This window comes from Myxine glutinosa, chromosome 11 (genome assembly GCF_964187855.1).
Source record: "Myxine glutinosa chromosome 11, kmMyxGlut1.1, whole genome shotgun sequence".
NCBI classification, from domain to species: domain Eukaryota; kingdom Metazoa; phylum Chordata; class Myxini; order Myxiniformes; family Myxinidae; genus Myxine; species Myxine glutinosa.
Window position 1 is genome coordinate 25,173,236 of NC_136271.1, and position 23,119 is coordinate 25,196,354.

Genomic DNA, 23,119 nt, shown 5'->3' on the forward strand with positions numbered 1-23,119 from the left:
AGAAATGAGGACTTTGGTAACAGCAATTGTCACACAGGTGACTGCATTAGGCCCATTAAGCAGAGACTTAGTGTATTTAACCTGGATGGATGTTATTGACTGGATGTTATTTTCCTCTTGCCTGGCGCAGGTGGGGAGGAAATTAAACGGCCTTTAATTCGTGGTGTGCACTTCCATACTGTACTCCCACCAAAGGTATGGTTATACGCAATCAGAACCTGACTTGGATATTATTGTCTTCTTGTACTTCTTGGTTTTATGGTGTTTGCGGTCACAGAACACAGGTCACTGTGTCCAAAACAAATATTGCATTGAACATGTGCTGTAGCATTTTAAATTTTTATAAACCTCTTATGGTATTTATTTACTCTGTGTTGAGTTGCCTTGGAAGTGGTATAAATTCAGACTTGTGTGATGGCGTCTGTTCAGGTACATTGTGATGTGGTCGTGGCAACATACACCTTGAGTGAACTACCGGGTATGAAAGAGCGAGTGGAGGCTGTGTGCAGCCTGTGGAAAAAAACAAAATGCTTCCTGGTATGTAGTACTGTATAATGGCAATAGCAGTATTTCTTTGGGAGATATTGAAGCCCATCCAGCCCGTTGTTCCACTGCCATGTTCCTTTATTCAATTATATAGATTGTAAATCATATTTTTATTGCTTTTATTCACTCTATCTACTCATTACTTTCTGAACATTTTATTTGTTTGATCCCTTTTTATCTTTATTATTAAATTTATCTTGATTACTTTTTTTGGTTCCAAGTATTACTTCAAGTGGTATGTTTATATTTATTATGTCTGCTTATCCTCCTCATGCTGTTGGGTACATAAGCCGACTGAGTCAGTTTCATTAGTTTGGAGTGACAACCCTGGATGGGTCGCCACTCCGACGCAGGATATACGTGTGCTGGAATTTGGAAGGCTGCCGGGGATCTTTAATAATATCCACCAACTCGTGCTAACAGACAGGACACCCCATTTAATGTCCATCCGAAAAGTTTGAACCAAAATTTTCGTGAAATTTAGTTTGAACCAAAATGCAGCATTCTCACACACTACAACTACCTTAGTCAGGTTCACGTCCATGTGGATTTCAAAATCTTGTTTGTTTTATGATGTTTTTAGTGTTTTGCTTTGGCATGCTAGAATCCTGCTGCTGCAGCAACTCGCTTTGCACATGATAAATATGATACTCTCTTAGCTCCATGCTGTGAAATTTGCCATTGTGATTGAATTGCTGTTTAATATCCCACAAGTTCGGAATGTCCTTTCAAAGAATGGAAATGTTTTTTTTAAACCCAGTTTTGCCATCCAGCAAGTCCAGTTTCACTTTGTGTGGTTGAATTATAGTGGCATGGAGGAAAGGTTTGGTATTGTCGTGCGAATCCCTCCGGTTAATACCAGGGACCGCAGAAGACCAGAACTGCTTTAATGGAGGCGACGACCAAACACGGATTGTGCTATAATAAACGCGGGAGGAAGAAGGGAAGTGGAAAGCTGTGGTAAAAGCGCTTACCTGGAGCGTGCCGACCGCGGCTTCGATCCTGCAGGGAATTAATCAACCGAACAACCACGAGATTTTAATGTACAAAAATAGAGATTTATTAAACGGAACCCGAAACAATGAAACGTGACGGTAATCAAATAATGTAACTAAATTGGGATCCCACACACCAGACTTCAGAGACGAACAAGGGATGAATTAACGAAAAGAACACATCGTGTATTTGTGAGTGTGGTGCGTCTTAACTCGTCTGTAGTCTTGCGTCCGTCGACGTCCCACGCGGCCCCCTCCGTCCGCCTCCGAGCACCACCAGGCCTCGCTCCAAGCACCACGCATCCAACACAGGCTGGCGAGCTCCACACACGGTCGATCTCCAACACGAGGCACAAACTCAGAACGAAGAAATTGCAAGAGGAGAGAACGCAAGTGCGACTGCACGCTATCAGCCAAGTCCAAGTGAGCTCTCTCAAGAGTTTGACGTGCCAGAGAGACAAAGGGACGTGCAAGCGAGAGAGGGACGTGCCAGGGTCAGAGCCGGATGTGCAACTCTAGAGAACTTGCAAGACAAGAGAACCAGGGGTCGAGCAAGAGCGAAAATGTCATTCGGCCCGCCCCTAAATAACCTTGTGGCGGTGAGGTCAGCCTTGGCACGCCACCCAATCGGTGCCCTCCACTGAATCACAGGCCTGTAGTGTGGTCATAGCGCGTGCTACTCGAGGCCTGCCGGAGATGTAGCTGGCTGCGGCCCATGCGGCGGCGCCCTGAACTGGCTTCCTGTCCGCTTTCTTCCAAAGTCTTGTCAGGGAAGGGAATTTAATTAATGCGTGCACTAAAGGGCCTAACTAAGTGTCTACAGGTGTGCATTGCCATAAGGGACAAAGGTTTGATGACCAGGTTGGACACACAGGGGCGTTATTCTTAATCCCTATACTATCTAACACTCGAACATCCTGGTATGTTTACAAGTAGACATCTTAACCCGACAAACCGCCTAAACACACAGAACTTATTACAGGTAGATTCCCTATCACGACAGTCAGATATTACCTACACAGATCTATCTGGCTCTAGATATTGCGCTACCCTCCCGACATAACAGTATTGTCGAAAGGTGACTGTAAATATACAATGCATGGTTGCCAAGTGGTGAAGACACAGTGCTGTCTTTACAGAGGTTGTTTGTTCAAATCCATCTGAAGGTATCGGTATGAAGGATTTTTATTCTCGGCTTGTGAAAGCCGAGCTTGTTTCAGGCGAATTACCATCTCTATTAGATTGTCATTAAAAACCCAGTGAACTCATTAACCTCAGGTTACAGGTACATATGATTTCAGTCTACATTGAGCAGTTGACTGCCCTCAGAACAATTTTGGATAGGGTCTAAAATACTACCTATTAAAAGGTAGTGCAACCCAAATTCTCGTAACTGAGGAAGAACCAAAATGGTGCAATGTACTCATTGTTAACAAAGGTATAACAGGGGTCATGCTTGAATTTTTTTTTTGTGGCCCACCACCTAAACAGATTTTGGGTGGCCCGCCAACATTTTTTATGGCCCGCCGAGCCACCTAAACAGGATTTTGGTGGGCTGCCAGAATTTTTGGTGGCCCGACCTTATATTATTTGCTGGTGAATCAAACTTCATAAAAATCATTGTCCACGTTTAAATTACTATTTTTCACGACACCTACAGATCAAATTTCAGTGCTTTTCATACCAACAACCTCGCAACTTGTAATCACAGAACACTCCCGTCAGCTATTTGATCATCCACCTACTAGCTTACAGCAAAATAATACTAGGACAAACTACAAGTTGATAATCGTCCAGAAACAATTTCCGCTGTGATTGTCTTTTTTTAAGCATTAAGAAAGAAAGAAGAGATATCAATAAGAAACCCAAATATGGAGTTTAAAAACCAACGACACACACACACACACACACACACACACACACACACACACACACACACACACACACACACACACACACACACACACACACACACACACACACACACACACACACACAATATCTCTATCACTGTGAAACACTTTTTTCCTGGTGATTATAACAATTTACGTTCACATGATAAATTAAACGCATCAACATAAACGTAAGCCGAATTGGCAACTCCGATCAGGCAAATACTATAGAGTTGAAATTTCACCACGAGAGCCAAACCAAAATTAAAAAATTGTAATAACAATAATAACATCGTTAAACATTTTAAAATCTTATCTCTCTATATTATAAAAGAAAGTTTTTGTTTGTTTGTCTGCGCAAGCTAATCTGAACGGTGAAAGATAGGAGGAAACCTTGAATACAAAAAATGTCGGGTCGGGCCCCGGGAAGGTTTTAGGCTAGGTGGCGAGACCGGTCAAGCCCACCTCGGCCGGGCCGGGCCAGGCCCATTTCACAATTAAAAGCTGAGCTGAATTATAGTAGTCAATCTTCTACGGCCGCGAGTAAAAGCTGAATTATGGTAGTAAATTCATTCAAAAAGAACCAAAAATGTCGGGCCGGGCCTCGGGAGGATTTTAGGCTAGGTGGCGAGGCCGGTCGAGGCCGCTTCGGCCGGGCTGGGCCCATTTCGCAATTAAAAGCTGAGCTGAATTATAGTAGTCAATCTTCTACGGCTGCGAGTAAAAGCTGAATTATAGTAGTAAATTCATTCAAAAAGAACCCGGGCAAGGCCGGGTGCTTTTGGCTAGTTTAATATAAAATAAAGTTCCCTTACTTGTGAAAACTGATGATTTTGGTCACTTTCAACTCGCGGGAATTCCTGTGATTGCGGCCGAAATCACAGCAGAACACTGAACATGAACACCATGTTTGAAAATGAAACCAGTGAGATGAAAAGCCTACCTGGGCTCTGGTAATCTAAGGTGGAGGTAATACCACCAATTGTTACCTATATATGAGCGCAGCGGGGATCGATCCAGTTTTACAGCTCAGTCGTTGTGTTCCATTACCAAGCAGCTTGTAGAGCACTAGCCAAGTGGCTTAAGCACCAAGCTAGCACTCAGCTGCATGGAAATGGTTACTGAGGGATGACTGGTTTGGCAAGCTTATTCATGATGTGACGACACATCTGCAAAAGCTGTTTGCACGAGTTTGTTTACAGCGTGTCAGGTGAGATTAATCAGGGGGTTAATTACCGTTATTATAATCACAAAATAATTTTAAATATATTCACAGGAGTGGTCAGGGGGGGATCATGCTATTCTTTTTTTTAATACTGCCAATTATTTTAACATTATTTTATTCTATCATTTGAAGTGGCCAAAGAAAAACGTCATGAGGTAAAACGACAGCTCAATCTGCTATATATACACCTTCCCAAGGCTGGAAACGGCGATAAAAAGGGAATTCCTCCGGTTTTTGTTTTTTTTGCAGTCAAGTGAACTCCAAATCAACGTAGGCAATATGTGAATGTGAAAATAACACGGAGTCATCTTACTTGTGATATAATTGAGGGTTCTGAAGTGTCATTTGCCATATCCTCATCCACCATTACCGGAAGAAGCGGCGATTGATACATGGTAAATGGTTACGAAAATAATTTACATTGTGCAACCTTCGGAACTCCTGTTGAGGGGAGCAACTGCAATCACTGTAGCCTTTACCGTATGAGCTGTAGTCCCCTTGGCAAGTGTAGTTTGTTGAGTTTGCATAATGATAAGTAACGACCGAATACGTCGACAATTTTGATAAGCGGCCAAATGGGCCACCTAGGGCCAAAGTTTAATGGCCAGAGTCTTTGGTGGCCATTGGAACCCGGGCCATCGCTTATTTTGAACCCTGTTTAATCGATAGATTATACTTTTCCTTTTTTGCTTTTCAAGCATTCATGACCTGTGATACTACTCTAATGAATATATGAATGAATGAATGATCGTTTTAAGGCCATTTTCCCTGCTAGAGCGGGGGTTAGCCTTGTGGGCCCCATGACAATCATGGTTCCCTGTTTGAGGCAATGTTTTTATGGCCGGATGCCCTTCCTGACGCCAACCCTTAGTCGCCTCTTACGATGCGCAGGGATACGGTGTACCTATTCTAAACCAGGGTACACACCGGGAGCGGCGATACTGAGTTCAATGAATAGGTTGTAGAAAGATATGAATGAATGAATGAATGAACTCTAATGCCTGTGGGATAAAGATTTACATCAAGTGGTGACATATAAGAGTGTAAATTAATACACATGAGAAATGACCGCCAAGTTTTCACATTCAGGGATCTTCCTCGTTATTTCACTCCCCACTTCACGAGGGTTCTTCAGTAAATTCTCTATGACATCACCCGACCCCCTTTTATGGAAAGCTCCTCCTCGGGCATTTTCACACATCAAAACATTTGAACTGCCCAACTTCCTTCCTCCAGGAGGAGCGAGTACACTCTCATGTCCAATCCAGTCTCCTCCTTTGGGTACCTGCTGCTGTTTCCTCAGTCTGTTGAGTCTGGGCCTCATCTTCAACCCATGTTGGCTGATCTTGCTCTTCAGAGTTGCTCTTGTCCTCTTGTGCAGAATCTCAGTTTCCTCAGGGGGGAGATTCTAAAGACAAGTCCACTTGGGGGATGACTTGAACCCTTTCTACTGCTACTGTACCAATAGTAGCTAGCAGTGAGACTGGTGTTGGCTTAGCGGTTAGGGTGTCGGCTTGGGATCCTAGGATCCTGGGTTCGAATCCCGATCGATCGCTGAATTAACGCCAGGGGGGTTGACTCAGCCTGTCATCCTTCCGAGGTCGGCAAATTGAGTAAAAGCTTGCTGGGATGAATGATCACGGTGTGTACTCCGATTTAAAATAGGTACACCGTATCCCTGCGCATCGTAAGAGGCGACCAAGGGTTGGCGTCAGGAAGGGCATCCGGCCATAAAAACATTGCCTCAAACAGGGAACCATGATTGTCATGGGGCCCGCAAGGCTAACCCCCGCTCCAGCGGGGAAAATGGCCTTAAAACGATCATTCATTCATTCATTCATTCATTCAGTGAAATTTACAGGGCACATGTAAACTCTTGACGAGTGCATATAAATCTCCCATAGTGTGGGTAGTAGACTTACACAACTGTGACGTCTGGGTCCTGCCTGCGGACTATCCTGTATTGACCGCGCCAAGGCCTCGAGAGTTTCCTGTCGTCCAGATTCCTCTCGGGAATTAATGACTGACATGTCGGATGTTTCACTGACTGCCGCACCAGGGCCATCAGTTGTTCACATGATAACAGCATTTGGAGCTTGCATACCAATCTGGTACCTCGTCTGTTGGTCTTGCTCCAGTAGTAGTACTTTTCCGGTATGCTCTGTCCACCTGTACTTGGACCATTGCATTCTTCCCCAGTGGGAGACGCAATTATTGCTCAAGATTTACTGAAATCTTTGGTGCAGTTGCATTTTGCTCTAGACTACTTTCACCCTCTATCTCACAACATTTCTCCAGTGTAGCAGATTTTGGCTGCCTGTGCCCACCCTACCATACCTCTACAGCAGTCATAAGAAAGAATCCCCAACTACCGACACACTCCCTCAGACAATAGTAGTTACTCATGTGAGTCAGTATTGATTTCAATTTGGGTGCACATCTTTTTGCTGCCAAAGGTAATGTCGAGGTCCATATGTCCATCCAATGTAAAGGGATGCTGATTGTAGTTGCAAGGTATTTTATCTAATAGCTTCTTCAAATCTCAGTTCTTGAATCTTGCCACAGAGGTTACCTTGCAGAAGAGGGTACCTACCACCCATTATGGTTATATCTGCACCATTATCAACAATGCCAGAGTGCAACTATCGGGGACGCCTCTTCGTGGTGGTTGTACCCCCAACGCAAGTCGGTGGCCTAATATTCCACATTCTTCCCTGCTTCCCAGATTAGTCAGGGCAGCGTGGTCACGGTCAGAGTGCCGATTGGTCCCCATGGACCGGCCCTTTCCCTCTTGTCTGTCTCTTCTCTCTCTCAAACGATGTCCTGATCATGACGTGACAGACATTTGCAGTTAGCATGCCCATATCCCCAAAACAGCCTTTTCATCCATTATCTTGTTTCAATACACCCACCTCTACCATGAGGGTTTCATTCCTTTTTAGTAGCCTCCTCCAGGGCTGCCCTCAGGATCTCAAGCTCTAACTCTTTGTCTGGCTCCCCTCGATCTGCGTGCTCATTCAGTGACTCGCTGGACTCCCTCTCTTCAGCGGAGACGAAAATAAATGAATCCTCCTCGTCCTTTAGTGCGAAACTTGACCCGGGATTGATGTTGTTCATTCGCGCTCTTCACTCAACATTGTCTTAATGTCTCTATCTTCCTACCTCTCTAGCAGCCCGATCTCGGTGTGTTGCTCTGTAGGAATGTTGTTTTGTGTGGAGTACTCACTGTCAAGCCCTCGAGTCCCGCACAGACACTATATGTTGCATCTATCTCCAGGTGAAGGGCTGGACCTTATCCCCCTTGCAGTGACATGTTGCCATCAATTGGTATTTAAATAATGTAGTTACCATCTGTCTGCCTGGCACAAAAGAAAAGCATTGCCTTGTTTCGCAGATAGTTGGCTTTAGTTATTTCGTTTTTATTTGTGGTATTTTTGACACTGGTAACATCCTGTGACACTTTGTAAAGGGATGAAATCCATGCTAGGTTCTCATTGAAAATGGAACGAGGAGTGGTCATGATGTTATTTTGGAAGCTCGAGACACCCTCATCAAGGTAAGCATATTTTTCATTGATGTCAGTTCTTACCCTATTCCATCATTCCCCCATGTCTTCTCATAATGATGCCATGATACTAGCAACTTGGACTGTTTTTAAATATGCAAAGTTCAAGACTCGTGGAAAAGCTGACAACAGGCTTAGAGTTCAATGCATGAACAGTAAATATTTAGAAAAATATATTGTTTAAGAAAAAGCAAACGAGAGCGCACAATTATAAATCGTTTTTTTTTTTTGTGTTTCAGCATGTCCAGAATTATTACATGAAAATTTTCCCACTTGCTTGTCTTGTGATCACCAAAACATCACACCAATTTCAACCGTTTAATTGAGGTGGTTTAGAAATGAATGTCTCCTTGGAAATCCAGAACAATTCTTTTTTCACACATATATTGCATGCACCATTTTTTTCTTCTTGAAGTTTCATTTAAATGATTTTGACAAAGTTATTATTATTATTTTTTGTTATTACTACGTACTTATCCATAAACACTACTTTCTGCAGGAGAGCAGAAACGGGATAACAGAAAACTGCGATGGGTACGTTTTTGCCCCAGTGAGTACTTTATATGTAATGTCATTCTTTGTAACCACTTTATCCTCTAGTTTGAAGTGTTTATGGAAGTATAATGTCCATTTTATATTGTTGGCATTATGCAGTTATACATATTTAGAGATGTTTGTTGCATGCAAATGTGTACTTCGTGCAATCTCTACTGACCACCAAAAGGTTTAGTAATATGAAGATTATGCAATAATTTTGTATTCACTCTATTGCACAATTACAAAAACCATTCCTTTATTACTTTTCGAGTTACTCTGTAGTTTAGGACACACATTTGTCTCAATGGGCACACATATGTGCTGTTTATCATCCTTCTGCTTCACCACACGATGCTCTGCTCATCAAAACATTAGATATGTTGCAGACTCAGGACCCGAGTGCAGGAGTTGTGATTCTTGGTGATTTCAATAAAGTAGACACTGAATTAATTTGTCAATTAAGTCAAGTTGTTGAAACCCCGACCAGGGGTCAAGCTACCTTGGACAAGATTTTTACGAATTTAAAACACCGTTACCATGGTCCCAAGGTATCTACCCCTATTGGCCTGAGTGACCATAATGCAGTTATGTGGCAATCTTTGCAACCTGACAAGAAGCGTAACATTCTCCATACATGCATTGTGCGTCCTATCAAAAACTCAGATCAATGAGCCTTTGGTTAGTGGATAACTAACCACAAATACGCAAGAAAAAACTTTCGTATTTTACGAGGTGTTGCACAAGGCCATCGATAATTTATTTCCAACTAACGTGACATCCATTCACTCAGAGGATAAACCGTGGTTTACACCAGAATTGAAATCGCTCATTCTAAAAAGACAAAAAGCTTTCTCCAGTGGTAAATCATTTCTATGGCGCAATAAAATAATTATATTTGTAAAGTGCGCTAAGCGACTTTTCTATGACTCCAGCGTTGGCAAATTGAAAAAGCTTAACCCTCGCCAGTGGCATCTTCAAATAAAAAAAACAAAAACTTACTGGACATAACAAAACAAGTTTTACCTTGTCGGGAATGTCACTGAAGGATGCTGCCAATGAAGTGAATCAAAGTTTCATCTCGGTGGCTCAGGACATTCCGCAACTCTATCTTAATCAGTTGCCTGCCTACTGCCTACCTACCTTCTGCTGCTCCACCCCCTTCAGTGTCTCCGCAGGACGTTTTAAAGAAACTTAAGAAATTGAATATTAATAAGAGTGGCGAACCGGACAGTATTCCACCTCGTATTATTATAGAATTTGTATATGAATTGTGTTTCCTACTTACTGAAATATTCAATTGTTCACTCTGTGAAGGTGTATTACCTGACATTTGGAAATCTGCTTATATTATACTGGTTCCAAAGTCTCAACCACCAAATCTTGAAAATCTGCGTCCAATTTCACTCACATGCATATTTTCCAAAGTTTTTGAGGATTTTGTTGTAAACTGGATATACGACGACATTAGGAATTCTTTTGACATTCAACAGTTTTGCTCTCTTAAGGGTTTGTCTACAACTCATTGTTTTGTTAAAATACTGGATGATATTTTTAAAGGAACTGATAAACTCCAACATTCTTCAGTTCTGGTAGCTACTGACTTCTGTAAAGTATTTGATCATGTAAGCCACCAGATTGCTGTTGATAACTTCATTAATCTTGGTGTTAGACCATCTATTATCACATGGATTTGTAGTTCTTTATCTAATAGAAGGCAGGCTGTACGGTACAACGGGGAAGTTTCCACATGGGAAATAGCCAATGCTGGGGTTGCTCAAGGCACAAAAATAGCCAATGCTCAAGGCACAAAAATTGTTCCGGTTGCTTTCTTAGCCATGATAAATGACTTTGTTTGTGGTTATCCTGAAGTTTCGCACTACAAGTATGTTGATGACATGACCTTTTGTCAAACTTGTAGTGCCATTGAACATACTAGTCGTATGCAGCAGCAACTTGACTGTCTCCAAGAATGGTCATCTAAAAATAATATGAATCTCAACACTAGTAAATGCCAAGTCATGATTACATGCTTTCAAAGACTCCCAACAGAGGTGACTAGTTTTCATATCGGAGACTCAGCTATTTATCAAACAGATTGTTAAACTATTAGGCATCCATGTGCAAGAAAACCTGAAATGGGACACTCAAGTTCAGGCCATTTGTAAAACCTTCAACAGAAAACTCTACTTTTTTGCGGCACCTGAAATGTTGTAATATCCCTGTTTCTGACTTGATAACAATATACTGTATCTACAATATGTTCGACCCACTTTGGGATATGCGTCACCTGCATAGTTTTGTGGCTTAACAAAATCCCAGAAGGAATGTTTGGAGAAATTGCAACAGAAAGTGTTTCGTATAATTCTCTCGAGTGACTTTTGTAGAACCAAACCTCACGCAGACATTTGTTAGGTTCTTAATATTCCTATACTTTCTGAGAGGCTCGAACAGCTCTCCCTCAATTTTGGTAATGTACTTTTAAGATCAAACGTACACAGAGATTGGCTCCCCCACCTAGGAACAATAACGAAAGGAACTCTGACATGTTATCTACCATTAGATGTCGAACCAACCGCTACAAGTGTGGGCCCACCCCCTTTTTAACCTCCCTTTTGAATAAGAATTGGATGAGGTTCTTGTGTTAATGAGTTTGACACCTATTGTGTTTTGTTAGATATTTGTGTTTTTTTTCATGGTTTGACAACAATTTTATGTTATTTATTTGCCATTTTATGTTTGAGCCATTTATATTTTTTTGTTCTTAACCCTGCAATATTTGTAAATTGACTAATTCAGGATATGGCTGCGAAAGTCTTTTTGTAATAAACCGATTATTGATTGATTGATTGATGGAGTGGAAGCCTTTGTATACCTTCAGTGTAGAATTCCATATGTACACAACCTGTGCTCTATAGCCTTGGCATCATACTCTATAGCCTTGTTTTTCACAACTTTCTTGCTCCCAACGAGTTCTTTGATATACAGCCAATAATCACTAGACTGTACAGTCAATCATTTGTACGTTGCAAGAAGTCAGAAAAAAACATTTTTTTAAAATGAAAAAGAATCCAGGGAGGAATACCCCAAAAGCAACCAAACAAGGCAGGAAGGAATGTAAAGGTAGGAATGACACCACAATACAACACCACAATCCTTTTACGGATTGCCATCAAATATTTTTACGGATTTTGTTATAGGTGGCAATAGTAATAATTGTATGAAGATGTCTATGTTAGAGGTAGTAGTAGATTTATCGTGTGGGTTGGTGTAATTATGTATTTTATTTGTTGTGCAGTTGAGGTGGAAAAATATCAAAAGATGTCCTGATGGCAGTCTGTAAAAAGATTGTGGTGTTGTATTGCAGTGTCATTCCTTCATACCTTGTTAGGTTGTTTCTGAGGTTGTTAGGTTGTTTTATTTTTTAAAATGTTTTTGTCTGACTTGTTTAAGTCTATTTTTTCTGATCAGGATGCCAATAACATCAGCATCCTTTAAATTATTTTGAGGGGTGTTTACATGGGGAAACCCCCGACAATAACCCCCCTCAATGCTATACAGTATCTCATACATGTTCCTTTCCTAGTTCCCTCAATATCCCATCCAAAATTCCCATCCCTTCTGTCTCCACTCAAACATTCTTCTACCCTGTTATCCTTCACCTTTGTAGTCATCTATTTATTTTGTACACTAACATGGCAGAATGTTTCTTTACCCTCTCTCCTTTCTCTGCTTCTTCCCTTATTTTATATCCCCATACTCCTGCAGTACCTTCAGAAAGTATTCACACCCCTTGACTTTTTCACATTTTGTTGTGTTACAACCTGAATTTAAAATGGATTAAATTGAGATTTTTTTGTCACTGATCTACACATAACACCCCATAATGTCAGTGGATTCTTTTTAAAAGAAATCTTTATTAAATAATTAAAAATGAAAAGCTGAAATGTTTTTAGTCAAAAAGTATTCAACCACTTTGCAATGACACTCTAAATTGAGCTCAGGTGCATCAAATATCCTTTGATCATCCTTGAGATGTTTCTACAACTTCATTGGAGTCTGGCTGTGGACAACACAATTGTTTGGACATGATTAAGAACAAAACTCACCTTTCTATACAAGGTCCCACAGTTGACAGTGCATGTCAGAGCAGGAACTCTACCATTAAGTCCAAGGAGCTTTCTGTAGAACTCTGACATAGAATTGTGAGGAGGCATCGATCTGGGGAAGGTTATAAAACAATTTCTAGAGTGCTGAAGGTTTCCAAGAGCACAGTGAGCTCCATCATTGGGAAATGGAAAGAATATGGAACCACCCAGATTCTTCCTTGAGCTGGCCATCTGACCAAACTAAGCAACCAGGCAAGACGGACCTTGGTCAGGGAGGTGACCAAGAACCCAATGACCACTCTGACAGAACTACAGAGTTCCTTGGCTGAGATGGGAGAACCTGCAGGAAGGACAACAATCTCTGCAGCACTTCACAAATCTCGGCTTTATTGGAGAGTGGCCATACGGAAGCCACTCCTGAGAAAAAGGCACATGGCAGCACGCCTGGACTTTGCAAAAAGGCACGTGAAAAACTCTGAGAGCATGAGGCAAACGATTGTGGTCTGATGCAACGAAAATTGAACTTTTTGGCCTGAATGCTCTTTGACCTGAATGCTCTTTGGCCTACATCTGATAGAAACCGAGCACAGCTCATCACCCATCTAACACCATCCCTACCGTGAAGCATGGTGGTGGCAACATCATGCTATGGGGATGCTTTTCAGCGGCAGGGATTAGAGACATATGGATAGAGGGAACAATGAAAGGAGACAAATACCAGCAAATCCTTGAGGAGAACCTGCTTCAGAGTGCAAAAGACCTAAGACTGCAGCGAAGATTTACGTTACAACAGGACAATGACCCCAAGCATACAGCCAAAGCAACACTGGAATGACTTCAGAACAAGAATGTGAAAGTCATTGAGTGGCCCAGCCAATGCCCAGACTTGAATCACTTTGTGAATCTGTGAAAAGACTTGAAGATTGTTGTTCACTAATGCTCGCCGTCCAACTTGACAGAGCTTGGGCAAATCTACAAGGAAGAATGGGAGAAACTCCCCAAATCCAGATATACAAAGTTGATGCAGACATACCCAATAAGACTCAAAGCTATAATTGCTGACAAAGGCGCTTCTACGAAGTATTGACTCAAGGGGTTGAGTACTTGTGTTAATTAGACTAGTGAGTTACCCGTGCTATGCACGGGTGGGAGGCCAGAAGCAAACAGGCAATGCAGAAACAGTGAATGCTAAAGCATGACACCAATCAATTACACATTACTGTAGCACCTTCAGTCGCACGTCAGACATGGACAGCACGTTCGTGAAGGACTTCCTTGAAAAACATACCCGTTCGCAAACAAACAGGTACGTTTGTTCCATACCCAGTCAATGGCGAATCTGCATATGGCGATCCGCGAATTTCACGTTTAGAAAGTAGAAACCATCACGGCATTTCGTCATTCACTTGAACTCAATATCTCTTTTTTCATTCCAAATAGCATAACTCCAATCACAAATTAAATAACATTTCTATAAAAAATAAACTTAACAACATTTGTGACGTAAACAAATATTTCAATCCTGATGTGAAGTTCCCGTACGGTTGAGTGAACACAATTACGAATTCAAAATCATAATTGTATTCACTCAATTCCAATCATCAATTTATACTTTAACAAAACGATTAACACGATTAACGTTTAACGATTTAACATTACGAGTGAATGACGGTTGTATTGGGATATTATCAAATACGCACATTGCCGTCATCTGTCCACTTCCGCATTTGTGGCAGGTTCATAATTCTCATCAAAATCGAAACAGTATTTGTAGAATTTCAATAAAAGCCACATCACTGTTCATATTGGTATATATTATTCCATCGTGTTTGGAAAATTGGAAAACTTGGAAAAATTGGAAAAACAATATAGCCTATTTTACTCCAGGAGATCCCAGGATTAGCCACCCAAACTATTGCTTCGATCGGTTGAGCCGTTTTTGCGGTACCTTTGAATGGACAGACAGACGGACGGACATTTGGTGAATTAAAGTAAGATGTTTCTGTATTTCATTTTTAAATAATTTGTAAAAGTTCCTGCAGAACAACTTTTAAAAGAAACATATTGAAATGTTACAAAGGAAAATGTTTTAAGAGATGATTAGGGGAGGAAAGTTTGGGGTGAGAGGGTAAGTTTAATTGTTTCTGTGTTTAACATCTTCAACACAGCAGAAGACTTCATCGTTAAGCCAATTCATATTTACATGTATTTTATATGTTTATTTAAATTGTGATGCATTTTTTCCCCCAAAAAAATCCTCTATTTTCTTGAAGCCCAGGAACCTAACCACCCTTTTCCCATAGGTCCTTGGTTTTAACTATTGTGCTTTTAAATATTGCACATTTCCCAGTAACGTAACCACTGCAATATTTAAGGGTTTACTGTACTTCTTAAAAACAGTTTTAATTTTATTTTATATCTTTTCAGATTTCAAATGGGGATTTTGTTTAATATTTCTGAAAGTATATTTTAAAACGAATTATTTTGTGAGTGGGGCTGGTAGGACAGTCTGAAGTTGGGCGCACTCGCATCTGAGCTCTCTAGCCTGGGTTTGAATCTTGGCCCAGCTACAAACTGTCGGATTGCAGGTGTTTCGCAGGCAGGGCGAGGTATCACAGAATATGCTGTCCTTCAGCTATATGTTAATCTGGATGTCTGGGTGTCCCATCTGCCAGCATTAGTTGGTGGACATTAAATATCCCATAGTGTTTCTTATGGAGATCAGGTGAGTTGTCACCAGCACCCAGCTAATTTTTAAATTCCTGCACCTTCAGTGGAATATCTTGCATTGGAGTGGCGACCTGTTGTGGATTGTAACCCTTGCCAATAGACAGCTTCGGCATAACCGAGGTTATGCTCTGTAAAGAGTATGGTACTTTGATGATTATGACTTTGTGAGATCTGTTTGTAGCAAAAATTGGCTGTCTTGTATTCCTCCTTCCACTTTTTTCTTGTCCTGCTAAACTTCAAAACCCAAGCTTGCTGAAGAGCATACCATTATGAAGCCATTCAGCAGATGATAAAGCATTCATTGTCTGATAATGTTTGTGCTTACAGTGTCCGCACGAACAACAATGTCCATTACCACAACAGACAAAGCCTTTGCCATGCAGTTTTGTGCAAAAGTACCACCCATTTCCTTTCCCCTGGGTGAGTTCCATGCAGGCTTAATACTGCATTCTCTTCTGACACTTTACCATTGCGGCATGTTGACAATATTAATTTTATTGATGTACAACTCTTACACTTAGCTCAGTTGCACATTTTTAGGAGATGAGGAGATGCCTTGACAACGAATTACTTTAGGAGGGGTCGGTCACTCTTTATAAACCTTTGTTGTGCTCCAATATTGAAGTACCTTGAGAATCATTAATGCTAAGCAACCATACAAATTGCACCAAAACTGAATTGCCAACAAATAGTTGCCAATTTTCATTTGATCCTTTGGGCTGGCAGGATGGCCGAGAGGTGCGTATATTTGTATCTAAGCCCTCTTGCCTGTGTTTGAACCTTGGTCCAGCTATAAATTGTCATCCTGGTGTTTCACAGACAGGGTTGATGCATCAGTGTGTGTGCCATCCCTCAGATGGATGTTAAATGGACATCTGGTCTGCCAGCATTAGCTGTGGATGTTAAAGATCCCACGGTGTTCTTCCTGAAGAGTAAGCGTGCTATCGCCAACACCATGAACAAATTACAAATTCCTGTCCAAACCAGCAGCAAATTCCTATCCTAACCAGCAGGGGGCATTGCATCAGCAGCATAATAGCGCCCTCAGCCAATTATGCTACTTGCAGCCTTGTGCTGCATACGAAAGAATAACATTTGATCCTTTTATTTTTCTGACCCAAACTATTTCTTTGTTTCTTGTATAGGCTGACTTTGCTTCGGTGATGTCACATCGTGCATGCCAAACCAATTTTGCATCATTATGGCTGGCAATAAAAAAAGTGTGGGAGACTGCGGTCCATATGCTAAATTTTGTTCGATATCATCTCAAGTGATGTGCGATATTGTCTCAAGAGTTTGAAAGCTCTGGGTTGGTTGATATGCGATATCACCCAACCCAGAGCTTCTAATCCATGAAGACCTTCAGAATCTACCAAGTATGTGACTGAAGCCAAGCCTTTCTGGGGCTCTGAAAATGTTTTGAGTGATGCAGAGTTTAGCATAAATGACAAGTTGAGCAATTTCTGGACAGACAACAACATTACTAACAAAGACCTCGTGAGTAATCCAACAAAGAGTCTCCAGGTTTCAACCTTACCCGGAAACTGTGGTCTGTACTTAACAGGATGCACACTCTCCAGGCAACGACATGCACCACCTCCACAAATGGAATTTTAAAGACAGCGCAGCATGTGACTGTGGACACGCAGATCAAACTATTCACATTGCGAATGAGTGCCACCCACCGGATTTCGGGCAATCCACCCAACACAGACAGTACTGTGACTTGGCTGTCCAACTTAGACTTATATCCGTGAGCTGTAATTTGTCATACTCAAGATTATATTTAGATATCAAGTGTTGTGCGATATCGTCGAGAGTGTTGTGTGCAATATTGTCTAAAGTGTTGCGCGATATCGTCTCAACTATTACTTTTTGTGCCCCGTCGCACCGCGGAGCGAAAGGAGGACTATGGTTTTCCCCTCCGTCCGTGTGTGCGTCCGTCCGTGCGGACGTGCGTGCATACGTGCGTGCGTGCGTAAGCGAAGGACCGAATTCTAATTTGGTGTGTGGGTGCAACCCACGTCAAAATTCAAGATGGCCACCGCCATGTATGTCTGACACCATGTATGTCTGAACCTTGTGAGTGGACTATCTTGAAAAATAAGCGAAGTGCCAACTTCTAATCTGGTGTGTGGGTGTATCTAGGCATAAGGAAGAACGCTATTGAAAATTGGGTCGCCACGTCAAAATCCAAGATGGCCACCGCCATGTATGTCTGACGCCATGTATGTCTGAACCTTGTGAGCGGACTATCTTGAAAAATAAGCGAAGTACCAACTTCTAATCTGGCGTGTGGGTGTATCTAGGCATAAGGAAGAACGCTATTGACAATTGGGTCGCCACGTCAAAATCCAAGATGGCCACCACCATATATATGGCTGAACCTTGTAAGCGAAATATCTTGAAAAATAAACGAACTACTAACTTCTAATCTGGTGTGTGGGTGTATCTACGCATAAGGGAGAACGCTATTGAAAATTGGGTCGCCACGTCAAAATCCAAGATGGCCGCCTTGCGTCTTCCACTTTGTCAACTCACATCACTTCACCGACGGGGGACCGAGGCGTAACGCTTGTTTTATTCTCTCTAAGTTTTAAATGTAGATTAATGCAGCACCCAAGGTCCTTCATCCTCCTGTTCTCTAGCGATTTTTCTACCAAATCAAGTATTAGGATCGATGCTTTGATGATCACAATGATTCATTTTTTTGAATATAGAGGATAAAAAGAGAATTGCAGCATTGTAAGCTCACTTTAGCGGGGCAATACCACGTGACGCCTATTCTCTCACATCTGTTGCAAGAACAAACAGTTGGCATTGTGAAGAATCAGAGCTGCTGTCCCAACACTTTTTTTTTTTTTTTTTTTTTTTTTTTTGTATACAAGATCGAGGCTCGTGAAAGAGCGAAAATTAATCACACAGAAAGACAAACAGACACATAAAACAAATAACATCGGGAGCGGTAGACAAGATGGGGAGAGAGGGGGAAGGACACAAACACAACATTTGAGAGCAGGGACCGAGAGACATGGAGACATCGAGAGATCTGTGGGAGGGAGAGGGCTTTGGGGGGAGGCATGTGAAGGGGGGAGGCATGTGAAGGGGGGGAGGCATGTGAAGGGGGGGGGGTGGGAGTGGTATAAACATATGGACACTGCCAGGATTTCCAGGAAATAAGTTGGAATTTCAAACAAGGTGGATCTGGGGTGAATTAGTGGGGGTAGAAAAGATCAAGGTTATGGATGGGGGAAGATAAGAGATGGTGGTGAACAGCTGTTTTAAAGACCTGGAGGGAGGAGAGGGATTGAAGGGAGTGTGGGAGTTTGTTCCACAGGCGGGAGAAAAGAGGAATGAAAGAGTGAAGGTGAGCAGAGAGCCGAGATTTCGGCAGTTTAACCATCAGAGGGTTGCTGGCAGATCTTGTGCGACCTGTAGGAATATTTGGGGGACAGAGCACGGAGAGAGCTGGGGGAGCAAGGCCGGAGAGGAGTCGGTAGAAGACAGAAAGACCACCTACCTGCCTGCGGTGAGTGAGTGAAAGGCCCTCAGAGATAGCTTCATCGCGGGAGATTCCAATGATTTTGAAAGCTTTGGATTCAACAGCGTGAAGCCGAGCCAGGTGTGAGGCAGGAGCACCAGCCCATAGGGGAGAACAGTATTCCATTGAGCTGCGGATGAAAGCCTTGTATGTGGTGAGGAGCTCAGGTGTGCCGAGGAAGGACTTCGCACGACGGAGGATGCCCAGTCGGCGACTGGCTTTGGAGGCCAGCTTGGAAATGTGGTTTTCCCAAGAAAGATCATGGCAGATAGTGAGACCAAAAAGCTTGAGTGACAGAACTTCTTGGAGAGGATTGTTGAGAAAGTAGATGGGAGGGTTGTCCAGTCGATCTTTTCGGAGAGACATAGTAAGAGAGTGAGATTTGGCAGGATTGAAAGACATGTTCCACTTGTTTGACCAGTCTGTGATTTTGTCCAGGTCTTCAGAGAGTGAGGAGGCTGCAGACTGCCTATCTGAGGGAAGAGGAATGGAGCGGCAGAGAGTGGAGTCATCAGCAAAGAGATAGAGAGGATTTTCCAGAGAGTCAGAGAGATCATTGATAAAGACCAGAAAAAGCACAGGGCCCAGCACACTTCCTTGGGGAACTCCAGCCTGAACAGGAAGGGGAGATGAGAGAAATCCATTCAGGGCCACACGTTGACTACGACCAGAGAGGAAGTCCGCAAGCCATGCATGGAGATTTCCATGGATACCATAGGAGGAGAGTTTGGTGAGCAGAGCTGGGTGCCAGACCGTATCAAAGGCCCTTGATATGTCAAGGGAGACAGCTCTGATTTCCTGTTTGGCATTCAGGACCTCCATCCATTGTTGAGACAGCAGAAGCAGCATGTCCAGAGTAGAGTGACCTGGTCTGAAACCAAATTGATGATCAGAGATCAAGCCATTGGAGAAGAGGAAAGATTTCATATCCGAAGCAATGATGGATTCCATGACTTTGCTGATAATTGGGAGCAGGCTGATTGGTCTGTAGTTGCAAGGATCTGTTTTTGCACCTTTTTTGTGTAAAGCGGTAATGTTAGCTGATTTCCAGGATGCTGGCAGATGACCTTGAGCAAAAGATAGGGTGAAAAGAACAGAGAGAGGGTGAGATAGAGCTGCAGAGCAGGATTTTAGGACCCGTGGGCTGATGCCGTCTGGTCCAGTTGCAGAATCAGAGTCGAGGTTTGACAAAAACTCCTCCACCTTGTCAGGAGAGAAGGACACAGAGTCCAGGAGCATTTGGGTTCGACTGGGAAAGGTGGGAACAGAGAGAGATGGGTTTGGGACTAAGGATTTCGAGGCGAACACAGAGTTGAGGCATTCGGCTTTGTCACGTGCGATGTCAACTGTGTGGCCATTTGAGGTAAGGGAGGGGATGGAGGGGGAACAAACACCAGAAACGGATTTGACCAGACGCCACCAGGATTTGGAGGAAGGAGACAGGTTTGAGAGTTCATTCTTGAGTGAGGAGAGATAGTGCTTCCTGGCACTCCTGAGGGTAGACACACACTTGTTCCGAGCTTGGTGGAAGGAACTGAGATTTCCTTCAGTTGGATTAGCCTTCCAAGAGGCAAAGGCAAGTTGTTTCAGGGCAACTGCCTCACCACAAGATTCAGTGTACCATGGACGGGAGGAAGGGTAAGACAATTGAAGGCGAGATGGGATAAATCTGTGCATGAGAGAGATCAGTTTGCTTTGGAAGAATTCCCAGGAAGAATTGATGTCAGAGGCAGTGGAGATGGGAGACCAATCCAGACGATTGATGGCTGCTTGAAGACCGTCCCAGTCGGCCTGAGTGAAATGCCAGACTCGTCGACGCTGAGGAGGCTCTCTGAGAATGGCCAGAGAGATGTCCACTTTGACAAGCACATGATCAGAAGAACCGATTGGAGCAGAAGAAGAGCAGCAGACATTAGCAGGGAAGTTTGTCATAACCAAGTCTAGAAGAGAAGATACTCCATTGGCTGAGATCCGGGTCGGGAAATTGACAGATTGTGTCAATCCCAGTGAGTCACAGAAGTCCTTTGCTGAGGTGCCATGACTAGTGAGAGAGGAACCCACACCCAACCAGGTGGCATGATGACAGTTGAAGTCACCACATATGAGGAAGAGAGAGTTGGGATGAGTGGATAGAAGTTGGTCCATGTTGTCAGACATTGAAATGTAGATGGAGTCATCACTGTTTGGGGGACGGTACAGAACACATATGAACAAAAGGTGGGAGCGGAGAGGAAGCCGTAACCAGAGGTACTCCTGCGGGTGAGGAGGAAAGAGAGCAGTGCAAGGAGAGTGAGGAAGAGAGTTTTTGACAAAGATAGCCACCCCACCACCAGGCCGAGGCTCAGGTCTATCATACCGGAGGAGGGAGTAACCAGGAAGAGATATTAAGGAATCAGAGACATCTTGAAGGAGGAAAGTCTCTGTTAAGCAGATCAAGTCTGGATTGTCAGAAGCAACCTGTATGGAGAGATCAGTCAGGTTTGAGCGAAGGCCCCGGATGTTTGAGGTCCATACCGTTAATGAAGAGAGAGGGGGAGCATCGGGTACAGGACAGGGGAGGGGAGGAGTAGGGTAAGATGAAGGATGAGAGGGGGAGGTAGGGAGAGCAGTTGATAGTGTTTCAGATGTTGCAGAAGAGTTCCAAGAAAGGGAAGGATGAGGAGGATGAAAGGTTTGCTGGTGAAGGGATGCGGCACAGTGAGGGGTTGTTTGAGGGGGGGCAGAGGAAAGTAGAAGGTTTGGGGGGGTGGAGGAAAGTAGAAGGTTTGGGGGGGTGGAGGTATGAGATAGAAGGGAGACGAAGTGGGGAGGAGGCAGCTTGGAGGAGGAGGGTGGAGGAGAGAGAATTGGAGAGGAATGGTATGGGGGGAGAATTGAATGGGAGGGATTGGGGGGGAGTTTTGAAGGGGAGGAGTGAGGGGGGAGTTTCGGAGGGGAGGGGCAAGGGGGGAGTTTTGGAGGGAAGGGGAAAGGGGGGAGATCAGGAGTGGAGGGGCAAGGGGGGGGGATTAGGAGGGGAGGGGCAAAGGGGAAGTTTAGGAGGGGAAGGGCAAGGGGGGAGTTCAGGAGTGGAGGGGCAAGGGGGGAGTTTAAGAGTGGAGGGGCAAGGGGGAAGTTTCGGAGTGTAGGTGCAAGGGGGGGGATTTGGATGGGAGGGGCAAGAGGGGAGTTTAGAAAGTGGATGATTAATGAAAGACGAACATTGATAACAAATTGGGTTTGTTGTGATTTTCAAGTTAGCAATCCGGTTCAGGATGATGGAGGAGGGATGGAATGAATGTGAATTTAGACCATGTATTGAGGGAGACGTATAAGATATTGAATTTCTTTTTTTTGAAGTGGAATGAGTTGGAGAGGAAATTGAGAAAAGCCTTTTAAATAGGAAGAAAAACAGCGTGTTGTAATATACCACTGAATAAAAAACAGAAGGGGAAAGGTTAAACATATTTAAAAATATTTAAACAGAACTATGAACAATCTTATATGCACAAAAATACCAACGGGGGGAGAGCCGAGAGGGACCACCACGAGTCACGTGAACAGGGCAAACGGTGGATGGCAAGGAGATAATGGGGGTGGGGCGAACAGCACACCTGGACAGAAAATACAGGATGAGACAACAGTACACGTGGAGAAAATAAAATAAATGTTTTTGTTTTTTTTTTGTTTTTTTTTGGGGGGGGGGGGGGGTGGGGAATTAGAACGTTAGACAGTATTATGTTCGGGGTAGAAGGGAAAAAACCAAGAGCCAAGCAAAACACACTTAAGTTAACAAAACACCGACGGGGGTACAACTACAAGGCCACACACAAGGGCAGAAAACGATTAATTAATTACGAGTTACAGGAAATTCAAACCAAAACTAACTATAATCAAACAATATCACATGGACGATAAAATAACGAATTGAAATTTGACAATCTATCTGGGGAAATGGGGGAGAAACACGTGGTCGAAGAACGAACGAACGAATAAGAATGAA

At 43.1% G+C, this 23,119-nt stretch overlaps 1 protein-coding gene across 5 annotated transcripts in view; it reads left to right on the forward strand.

Moving 5' to 3' along the window:
• The window catches only part of METTL17 (methyltransferase like 17), a 131,057-nt gene that overhangs the window by 86,891 nt on the left and 21,047 nt on the right, over positions 1 to 23,119 (forward strand). For all 5 annotated transcript variants that reach the window (XR_010986296.2, XM_078786500.1, XM_078786503.1 and 2 more), the window contains 5 exons: positions 131 to 195; positions 430 to 537; positions 8,146 to 8,214; positions 8,723 to 8,773; positions 15,924 to 16,016. Coding sequence is in view for 4 of the 5 variants with exons in the window: in XM_078786500.1 (XP_078642626.1) it covers positions 131 to 195; positions 430 to 537; positions 8,146 to 8,214; positions 8,723 to 8,773; positions 15,924 to 16,016 (386 nt within the window). In the remaining variant the exon portion in view is untranslated. The remainder of the gene's footprint in view (positions 1 to 130; positions 196 to 429; positions 538 to 8,145; positions 8,215 to 8,722; positions 8,774 to 15,923; positions 16,017 to 23,119) is intronic.